Below are 11,119 nucleotides of genomic sequence, written 5' to 3' on the forward strand. Positions count from 1 at the left end.
TTTGTGTTGGAGTTACAAGTCTGTCCTCAGGTGACCACAGCCGTGGTGTGGGCTGTGTAACAGGATCCTGGTCCTGACAGGGAGCTGAAATAGTAACAGCAAACAATGCTGAGCCCAAGTGCTTGCCAACACCCGTGTGCTGTACAGGTTACATCAGTTCTGCTTCCAAAGTGGCACTAGAAGTTGAGTAAGTTCTAATAAAGTCTCTTCCAGGTCCTTTCCCCAAGTGCTGCTTTTCATCTCCTGTAGAAGGTTTTAAAGTCTGTGGGCTCTTTGTGTTATTTTTTGAAATTTAATTAAGCCTGACCTGGTTTCATGCTGACCCTCCTCACCCTGGGTTTTTATTTTGCATTACAGGCCACATCCCGACTGCGAGAAAGAGGCTGTGATGGATGTTTGGCAGGAATTGAAGTTCAGCAGCTTTTCTGCTCACAGAGTGTGGCCATCCCTGAACATCAGCTCAAAGAGCTGAACATGAAAATTGACAGTGCTTTGCAGGTGGTTTTTCAAGTCTGCTGCTTTCATGTGCATGTAGTAGAGTCAGTGGGTCAAGGAGTGGAATAGGGAAGGAGGGTGCTCCTGCAGAATTGTGTACCACAGACAGCTCAGAGCATTTGGGAATTGCAGCTTTGGAGTGTGACATGATAAATGTGTGTATGCCATGGAACTGAGTGGGGTAAATCCTTGTACCAGTGCCTGGCTGGACCCAGACACAGTGGCTGTGTGCTTTCTTCCTTGCTGATACACCTGTGCTATCTCAACTTTCTCTTTCATGTCAGGCTTACAAGGTGGCTCTGGAGAGCTTGGGTCACTGTGAATATGCAATGAAGGCTGGCTTCCACTTGAACCCAAAAGCAATTGAAGCAAGTCTTCAGGTAGGATCTGCTAACCCTGCTCTCTTTCATCCCTCCTCACCTTGGAAAGGGTACTTAAAGTACACAAACATTTGGACCCACGTTAGGATTTTCTGATGTCTTCATTTCTTCTGTTGGATCTGTTCTTCTGCACTGCAGGGCTGTTGCAGTGAAGCTGAAGCTCAGCAAACAGGAAGGAGACAGACTCCACCTCAGCCCATTCAGTGTGAGCTGCCCACTGTCCCAGTCCAGATTGGATCCCATTTTCTGAAAGGAATCTCCTTCAATGAGTCTGCAGCAGAAAACCTGAAGCTGAAAACGGTACTAACTCCTGATTAACCACAGAAATGAAGATGGGAGGAGAAAGAGTAGGATTCATTAAAATGTAGAGAACAGCAGTAATCGAAGTTCCATGCCAAACCTGTGTTTAAAAGTGCTTTTTTTAGCCTGGCTTCCTGTGGAAACAGGATGTTGACAACATTGTAGGGCTACACCTGTCTCTGATAGCATTTTGACCACCTGAGCAATTTTTGTCAAATATGAGAGAAGCACAGGCACAACAGGCATAGAGATCTAGGATGCAGTGAAGCTTCTGTGAACTTTTTGAAAAGAGATGTGTTAGCTATGAAGAAATACAGAGGAGAGTGAGCCCTTACAGATTCCCCAGCCAGTGATGCATATCAGAACCTTCATCTTCTAGGTGAACAAGTCAGCCCAGCCTGGTACTAAGGGAGGTACTTGAAAAAAACACTTTGTAACAGAGCTTCTTTTCATGTCATCTTACAAAGTGGAATCAATTTGTTAAAAAGATTTTTAAATTATGGAGAAGTTAATTGTATTTTCAGTATAAACAAATGGAAAGTATGTCCATTCCGAAGTAACTTGGGCAATTTAAATCAGCACTTTCACTTCTTTTAATAGATAACCCCAATTCCTTGCTCCTGAAGGAGTTGAAATAATAATCTAATAAGAAATAATCCAATAAGAAATAATAAGTGCTCAAAATGGTGCTTTTCTGTTGTCTTTGCAGTGTTTTTTGTAGTTTTGATTAAACTGGTGTGCAAGTATAGAAGCAGAAATACTGTTCATGATTTTGGAGCAGTGTTGTGTTCCAAAGAGCAGAGACAATCTTCCATATTTCTGTTCTGCACTGGAGCTCTCCCAGTTAGATAAGACTGTTGAGAGGTTGCAGACATTATAGCTGTTTGAAAAGCGTGTAGAACAATGAGAAATCCATCTGGAAGCCTTGCTGGTCCCATTTGTGAGTGGTGTGTTGGGTAGGACAGAGTGTTTATTCTCTTTGCAGCACACAATGCTGCAGTTGATCAAGGAAGCTGGATGCCACAATGGACTCACCCCCCGGGACGACTCCCCCGTGACTGAAGTGCTGAACCAGGTCTGCCCTTCCACGTGGAGAGGAGCCTGCAAAACTGCTGTGCAGCTCTTGTTTGGCCAGGCTGGACTGGTAGGTGACTGCCAATGCTCTCAGGAAAACAAAGGCTGTGTAAACACCCTGCAGAGAAGCTAGGTGCTTTGGAGTTTAGGAATGAATTTGCAGTGTCTTACCCCCTGTTGCTCTATGTTTAGTGCTGCAGTTAACTTGAGTTCTGAGCCCAGTGTGTCCTTGTACTCTGGGGCTCTGTAGGTGGTGTCCCTGGTTGACAGGAACAGAAAAATGCACCAGGTGCTTCCTGGTCTCCATTTCAAGAGAGAACACAAGAAATGAAACTGCTGCTTCATAGAGAAATAGAAATGCTTTCAAATCTACAGATGACCATATTAAAAAAAAACTAAACAGACCCAAAGACACATCTAGCCCCTCTCAAACTGGCTTCAAAACTTGCCATTTTTTCATTTCCTCTCTGTTTTGACTGGAAGCTGAGTTTCCTGCCCAGCATAAACCAGCAAGTCTCTGCCCCAGGTAATGCTACCTGACATCTCCAACAGTGGACAAAAGAGTTAAATGCCTGCTGTAGACATTGTGTTCTTGAGGGGAGGAAAACCAGTGGAAATTACAGTATCTAAGCAGCTGATAAAAACAGATGCTTGGAACATACTCTGATAAGAAAATGTATTTGTGCTCCCATGACTAATGACTGCAATCTCTGCACCTAGTGAAGTGTTTGTGCATGACATGTAGGTTTTTTTGGACTTCTGTGAGCAGGGAAAAGGCTGCACCTTCAACATAGGAAGGAAATGCTAGGATATATCACTGGAGCCTGTGACAGTTTTGTCAAGTATTCTTTGAATTGTCTTTAACCTACAGTGAGTTAAATGCTTCTTGCTGGTTCTTTGCTGATTCCTTGTTCAGTGTGATGGGGGACCATGAGGGCTTTGTAATTAATTTGTGATTAAAGAACCCAAATAGCTGCATATTTGTTTTTCAGACAAATCACACAGCTGGTTAGGTGACCTAGATCTTCCATCCTAGCAAATTAAACCATGTGATTTAAAAGGTTATCCAGTAAAGTTGAATGATAAATTGGAAATGGTGAATTTGCCAGATATTTCTGCTTTAGTATCCCTTTGATACTAGATATCAGATAGTCCCTTAATAATAGTAAATACCTGTTAGAGAAGGAGGTTGAAATTATACTGGAATTCAACTGACTGTTCATATAATGGCAGCCTAAAATCAAAGGTGCAGACCATCACTGTCAGGACAGCAGTGCCCCTGCTGTCAGTCCTTCACGAGATACAGGGGCTGAGGGCAGGAGGTGGCAGTGCTTTGTCTGAGAAGTTTCACAGGAGCCATAGGAAGGTGGTGCTTTTGCAGGGAACAGAAGCTGTGGAATAGTAGGATTTACCAAATTTCTACTTAGGTGTTTTGAAAGAAAACGTGTATTAAATACTAATAAATAAAGGAGGACTGGAAAAAGGATAGGGTTAAATGGGATTGTGTCTTCAGCTGCCACAGTTGGGGGTGGGATGCTGGGAGTCAGCAGTGAGGTACAGGAAATGAGGCCAAGGAGGAAGGAGATTCTCAGCACTCTTTGGGAGTGTGCTGCAGTCCAGGAGCAGCTGTGGCTCCTGAGTGTCTGGATGAGGAGTGCCTGGGAGGATGCTGCACCTTCCACCATTTCCTTTCCAGGGGGTTTCAGTGCTGTGCACACCCAAGTCCTGCCCCGAGGGGGTTTGAGGAGTGGCACATTTGGACTCAGGAATCTGGAAATCTGGTGTCCCCCAGTCTAGACATAACGAGTTAGACCTGCTGCTAATTGAAGCACTGACATTCTTCAGGTTTGGCATCACTTTTGGACAGTGTCACCGTAAAACTTGCTTACACATTCTCCCAAATGACAGTGCTGAGCTGTGGAGTTTCACTTGTGTTGAATCCTCAATGTCTCCAAAGATTTTTGCATGAACATCAGGTTCTGAAAGTAGCAGCCTTCTCTCTTCAAAGACACATGATGAGCTGTGCACATGCCAGAAGACCTGCAAGCCTGCTCTCCTTCATTCTCACTTTGATTTGTTACAGTTTAGAAGGGAATGAGGGTTGAGGTTTTTCTTTATAAACTGTGTGCCATCTTTTTTTTTACAACATCCAGTTATGCTTGTATGTAGCTTCATGCAGTGACAAGAAATTGTAATTTGGGTCTTTAAAGAGTTCTTTGGGTGGAAGGGAGAGAGGAAGCACCTGTAAAACAAGAACAATGGATGTCTGAGGTACAGGAAGCTGTTCTCTAAGCACCAGCAGGCAGAGAGGGAGGATGTGTTTATTTGAAGTTTATTTTGTGAAGAGGGCAGATGAATGAATCATGGCACAGTATTATGTAGGCTTTGGTGTGCTGCTTTCAGATCCTGGGCTGTCTGCATTCATTCAGAATTGTGTGTGGATCTGTATCTTAAATGCCCAATTGGAAAAAACATTACTTGGCAGTCTCACTGCTTTTAAGCCATCTTGTGCCCTTGTGCCTTTTAAGAGGTGACTCATTAAGTGTGGAAAGCACAATGAGTTGTGACTTAGTTTGCTTGGTTATTTTGGGCTGTAGTTTTTTAACATAAATACTTTGAAGTGCTGGTTTTCAGTTCTTACCTTAGCATGTATATAATAAGAATTGCATTTTGAGATTTGGGTCAGCTGATGAAATCTGTGTTTGAATAAAAATAATGTGCATTCAAATAGCTGAATTCAGAGGATGAGCAGAAATAAAACTTCCTATTGGTCTCATGCAAAGAGGTTAACAGATAAAACTCTTTTTTTTTGGTGCTAGTAGACATAGCAAACACCAACATGCATTGCAGGAGCACTAAGTCCCCTAGTAAAGTTTAAATCCCAGATGTCCTGACTCTGACAGATGTTGAGAAATGTAAAGGTTTTTGCAAAGGGAAGAAATGAAGGTTTGTCCTGGGGGAGGAACACCCAGCAAAGCCAAATCATGGGCACCAACCATGCACCACAACCAGAACCTGACACAGGCCTGCACAAATCAGTTTCACCTCTGACTTCAGGTCTGAGGTGCAGACTGTATTTTTCTTGGGAGTTGAGAACAATCACTCCTGAGTTCATCTCTCCTTACCACAGTTATGAGGAGTTAGCTGTTAACAGTTATTAACTGTTACCACAGTTATAAATTACCCCTGCAGTAGGCCTGAATTGCAGATTACCAAATTAAATAAAATTAAAATATACAAAGACCAAGAAAAGACTACTGGAATTGTCCTGTTACAAAATGAGAGGTATTTTCAGGGGTGGATGATGGTGTGGCCTTTTGTCACCATGTTTAGACATGTTTAAAATTGAATAAACCTGGGCAAAGGCTTAGAGTCAACTAAAGAAAAAGGAAGACTTTATGCTAAAATATTTAAAAAGTAGGAAATAATTCTGTTCCAATGTTATTTGATGGTTTTGTTTAAGTGAGAGAGAAGAAACTCAGCATTATGTTACACATTTTTTCATACCCAGTAACAGACAACCAGTTAGAACAGGGCCAGTGTAGGTTAGATGATGGCAACAAAGTCAATGATGTCCCTTGAGGCTGAGTTCTAGCAGAGGACTTTTGCCATTTCAAGGATAAATGGTACAGCTAATCTGCTAGCCACTGAAGCAAGAACTGCTGACTGCTGCCAAAAAGCTGCTGTTTCAGCATGACCAAACTAGGAAATTATGGAAATGATCAAAAAGGCCAGCCCACACAGCCTGGACAACAACAGAAAGCATGAACCAAATATGGAACTTACTATCACTGAATTAAAGGCTAAATGAAGCTGAAGTGAATCCATTCCTTTTCCATTGTCCAAAAAGAAAGGCTCATGGCACAGGGTTGGTCTTCAAGACTTTCCTCTTCCATGTGTCTTCATCATGTCTTACAGGTGGCTCAGAGTCCAACAAACTGAACAGTCACTTTTCTTCTCCTTATTTAATCAGGAATTAATAATAGTACAGTTTCATTAGGTAGAATAGAGAAATGTTGGTGTGGAATTTTATAGCCTTAAAAGGGGGGGGGGTGTTAGGAATTTTGGCTGGGTATTACTTCTCTATATCATACCATGCACTCCAGTGAAATTATTTAAAACATTTGGCTGAGTAGGTGTTTGAGAGCTCCTAAAGTACTAACTGTGCTAAACTTCTCAAAAATACTGAGAACTATCAGCAGGGAGGTAGAGCAGCTGGTAGTGACATAGTGATGCATTACTACAGGATGTAATACAGGTTTCTGTACTAAACTAATTTTATATTAAAATAGAAGAAAATTAAAATGATTTTGTGAGTTGGTTTGGTTTTATTTGGTTCTTTTGGGTTTTTTTTGTACCTGTAGGTAGGGGAGGGGAGATTATTAGGGTTTACAGGGGTAATAAAATAACTAATTCTTAATTTTTTCCCCTTTTATTTTATTTACTAGGTGGTTGTGGACACGGCACAGATTGAAAATAAAGAAGCCTATGCTCCTCAGATAAGTTTAGAAGGATCAAGAATTGTGGTGCAAGTTCCATCAACATGGTAAATGAAAATCCTGTATTGCAGATTGTGAAATACATGGGGAAAATTGTTGCAGTACAAATGGAAGAGAGAATGTGCACAATTATGGCACAGCTTCCTTGAGTTCCTCTGTCTGGACTGTTGAACACGTCCATTCCTGACAGGCTCCTCTGTAGGAGGCAAGGCAAGAAAGGCAGTGCTGGGGCACTGAGACTTGTGGGAAATGTAAAAGCTGGATGGTAGAAGAGAAGGTTTCAGAAATAATAATCTACCAGTACTCGTGTCATGCTCCACCCTGGCAGGTCCCAGCTGGGGCTCAGGAAGGCCAAGAATTGGCTGAGTAAATGTGAGAGCCTTTGCTCTTTCCTCTCTGGGCTGTTCTTTGGGTGCTCCTCTGACCCATGGACCCCTGGGCTCCAAGAGATGCTGTTCCTGCCAGGTCAGGTGTCTGCCTAGTAGAGAATGGTTGATCTGCAGCTTGTGAGGATTTCTTCCAGTGCAGAGCAGTGGGAGCAGGAAGCAATGGCAGCCCTTGTCTCTAACTGGGAAGGAGGCAGTGTTGGGAATTTCAGTACAACACATTTGATTCACTGGGCTCCTTACAGAGGCAGCCTGTTCCTAATGGTGCTGGCAGGGCCGGGGGGAGGAGAGCCCCGGTGCTGAGTCCCGGGCAGGGGAGGGAGGGAGGGAAGGAAGGAATGTATGTGCGTGCATGGTGCCTGTCCTGCTGCTGTGTCCCGGGGAGGGGGAAGGAAAGGAGACGATGGTGTTACGTCCTGCTGCTGTTTCCTGGGGGAAGGAAGGAGTGTCCCAGTACTGTGTCCTGGGGGAGGGGAAGAAGGAAGGAGAGTGTGTGTCTGAGAGAGTGTGTCTGTGTGTCTGTCCGTGTCCGGTGCTCCGGGATGTCCCCGCTGCCGGGGGCAGCGCCGCCTGCTGGCGCTGGGCGGTAGCGCGGGGAGCCCGTCCCGAGCCCGGTGCCGCACAGGGACCCCGGCCCACGCTGGGGGATGTGCGGAGCCATCGCCGCGCGGACCTGCCACGCTCAGCCTCTCGCCATGGGGGGGTTGTGTCAGGCTCCTGTGTGTTCTGAGTGTTCTGTGTTCGCTGCTGCTGTGCCTGAGCTGTGCCTGCCAAAGAGCTCCTGTCAGTGATGAGTTCAATACGCTGTACTGCTGAACCTCTCAGGTAGGTTAGCTCTGTTCCACAGCAGGCAGAGCTCAGGCTCCAGCCCAGGAACCCCCAGGCATTCCCATGTGGTTCTGCAGAAGTGCAGCAGTTGGCCTTATGCATTCTGACTGATGTGGTAGCATTGTTTAATGTAAAAAAATGAGCATTTTGATTTCTGATTTAAACTTAATGATGACAGGTGTCTGAAAGAAGATCCAGCAACAATGTCTTTGCTACAGAGGAGTCTGGATCCGGAGAAGACTTTGGGGCTGGTGGATGTGCTCTATACTGCTGTGTTTGATATACACAGGTGGAAGGAAGGAAGGTATGTCTCTTTTCTAGTTCAAACTAAGCTGTCATTGTTGAATAATCTGTGCTGAGGGATTTGATAGTGCCAGCTCATCAGAAGGGGAAAACAGGAGTCAGACTGAGAGTGAGACACTATTAATCCCCACAGATACCTTCTGGATACATCCAGAGATAAAGGAGACTGCTTAAAACCAAACCAGCAGCATATCTAAGGGCTAAAAAGTCTTTGCTTCCCTCTTACAAAAACACTTGATTTACATTAAATTGATCTCCATTTAGGTCTTGAAGCACAACTAAAATTTAAGGAGTGGAAAGTATTGCAAATATGAGGAATAATTTGCTTTGTTACCATAAGAAGTAGCTGGTGGACTTGGCAGTCTTTGGTGTCGTTTCTTTCTTGAGCTATTACTGAATTACATATTTTCCCCCCAAGTACAAACTCAGTTATGTATTAGGTGGTTTGATATACATGTTTTTTTGTTGATGCAGGGAGCAAGCTTTGCCTTGTATTCAGATCCAGTTACAACGTGAAATCTCAGAATTTGGGAGCCAAGTTGACATGCCACCGGGGAATGGAAGCAAATCTTCAGGGGGTCTGCAAAAGACATTCTCCAAACTGACTTCACGGTTTACAAAAAAAACTTCCTGCACTAGTACAAGTAACACAGGAAGTTACTCAATCCCCAATACACCTTCCAAAAACGTCTTCATAAGTTCCAGCTCAGAGGAGAAAGCTAAAATGCCCACTAACATGGACGCCCGGCTGCAGAACATCCTGAACATGGGGAGCTTCCCTCGGAGCGCGGATGCCCTGCAGCCAGTGCAGAGCACACCCAACCAGCTCGTCAATGGCTTTCTGGTGGAGAGACGGGACAGCTTCTTCAAACCAGATGATGGCAAGGATGACAAAGGTATGAATTTACCAACTGACCAAGAAATGCAGGATGTTATAGATTTCTTGTCTGGTTTTAACATGGGCAAATCCCAGCAGACTTCTCCGATGGTGAAAAGAAGGAACTCTGTTGCATCCTCTACAGCAGCGGAACAGAAGCCGGGAGCAGTTCAACAGCAGCCACAGTCTGTGTCTCACACCCCGCTGCATCCTCCTCAGCAGGGCTTGTCCCAGCAGCAGTCCCAAAAGCAGCAGCAGCAAATGCAGTATTACCAACACCTGCTTCAACCTATTGGACCACAGCAACGTGTACCTGCCAAATGGCTCAGTAATTCTTCACAGCAGCAAGCTCCGGCTGTTGGAGCTGGGTTGTCTCATATAAATCAGTGGAACAATCCTGGTTTTTCAGATTTAAGCTCTGATTTGTACAGCTTGGGTCTTGTGAGCAGCTATATGGACAATATGATGGCAGAGATGCTAGGACAGAAACCACAAGGACCTAGAAACAACACATGGCCAAATCGTGACCAAACTGATGGAGTGTTTGGGATGTTGGGAGAAATCCTGCCTTTTGACCCTGCAGGTGTGTGTCTTTTCCTTTATTATGCTTTTTGTAAGGGTTCTTTGTGAAAGACTACTGTCAATATGGCTGGCAATGACTGTCATTTCCCCGTGCTGCCCACCAGGTGTAAGGGTGTTGACCAGTGCAAGCAGGGTTTTATGTGTGTGCTTACTTGCTTTTTTTAACAGAAGGTGATCTTACAACTCTCATTAATAAGAATGAGAACCAATTCCTTGTTTCTTGTCCCAGTTGTAGTAGTCTGACCTTTCCTATATGGAGCACACCAGAGTACTGAAAAGAGACCCACAGATGATGTTCCTCCTATACTTAGTTTGTAAAATTGTTTAAAATCAAACTCTTGAGCTCAGGTGTGTTCCCTCTCCTCAAAATTATTCTTCCTGCTCTTTAGCAGTCATGTAAGCTGGAGATACAGCTGGGTTCTGTCTTTCCCATATCCCCACATTTTCCCTCCATTGCTTCCCAATTCCCTGGGAGTCATACTGGTTCCCATTCCACTGCTGGTTCTGCAATTAAAAGTTTGGATGTCAAGGGATTAGAGACTAAGCAGCAAGTGCCATGAGGTTTACCACGTGTGTTTGGGCCACCAGTAAATTGTAAATATAGATAAATTGAGATAAAATTTTAGAGTCATGACCAAATATCTACAGACCAAGAAACTGACTGTGGAATTTAAAAGGAGATGAATTCCCATGTTGGGTCATTGACTTGAGAGCTGGACTTGATGATCCTTGTGGGTCTCTTCCAACTCAGAGTATTCTGTGATTGTGTGATTCTGATGGTGGTATTAAGAACTGACACAGCTGCTACCTTGTAAATGTAACTTCTGTTGGCCTGGAACACAGCTGCAGGAATGTTGTAGTGTGCATTTATGGCAGCTGCCTGAGGGAGGAGCAGAGAACAGGGAAACCTTTTATCAAAGCAGGGCTCAGTTTCCCGTGCTCATTTGCACTCCTCTGTGTTTGGAATGCGTAGGCGTCTCAAACCAGCTCCTTTGCCTCATAATTATGATAGTTATTTTGTCAACTTACTTGATTAATTAGTGGAGTTTCTATGGCAAAAATAGCCACCATAGTTATGTTGTTGCCTACTGACTGTAAGTCTGAATTAGCATCATCTTAGTTAAACAGACTTAGAGTATAGACTTAAGGATTATCACAGCCACTAAGGAAGGAGAAAATTATTCTCAGCAAGCACTAAGTCCATGTGTGTGGGGGGAAAAGAAAGCAGGTACACAAAGGACTGGTATTCTCAGCATTTTAAATCCATTCTATTTCTGCAGCATTTTCCTTTTGCTGTGCAAAAAACTACTTGTTTTGTTCCATTTGATGAATGTCAAGGAGGTAGAAAGTGGTACTTGGAAAAGGTGACTTACTCAAGGTTTGTAAATGGTGCTC

The 11,119-nt window shown here is 43.9% G+C and overlaps 1 protein-coding gene across 5 annotated transcripts in view; it reads left to right on the forward strand.

The window, feature by feature from the left end:
* GARRE1 (granule associated Rac and RHOG effector 1) overlaps positions 1 to 11,119 on the forward strand; it is a 59,452-nt gene that overhangs the window by 39,349 nt on the left and 8,984 nt on the right. For all 5 annotated transcript variants that reach the window (XR_009488051.1, XM_059857793.1, XM_059857794.1 and 2 more), the window contains 7 exons: positions 358 to 498; positions 780 to 875; positions 1,014 to 1,175; positions 2,161 to 2,319; positions 6,698 to 6,795; positions 8,141 to 8,266; positions 8,740 to 9,725. Coding sequence is in view for 4 of the 5 variants with exons in the window: in XM_059857793.1 (XP_059713776.1) it covers positions 358 to 498; positions 780 to 875; positions 1,014 to 1,175; positions 2,161 to 2,319; positions 6,698 to 6,795; positions 8,141 to 8,266; positions 8,740 to 9,725 (1,768 nt within the window). In the remaining variant the exon portion in view is untranslated. The remainder of the gene's footprint in view (positions 1 to 357; positions 499 to 779; positions 876 to 1,013; positions 1,176 to 2,160; positions 2,320 to 6,697; positions 6,796 to 8,140; positions 8,267 to 8,739; positions 9,726 to 11,119) is intronic.

The sequence above is a fragment of the Haemorhous mexicanus genome, chromosome 12 (assembly GCF_027477595.1).
Source record: "Haemorhous mexicanus isolate bHaeMex1 chromosome 12, bHaeMex1.pri, whole genome shotgun sequence".
Classification (NCBI taxonomy): Eukaryota; Metazoa; Chordata; class Aves; order Passeriformes; family Fringillidae; genus Haemorhous; species Haemorhous mexicanus.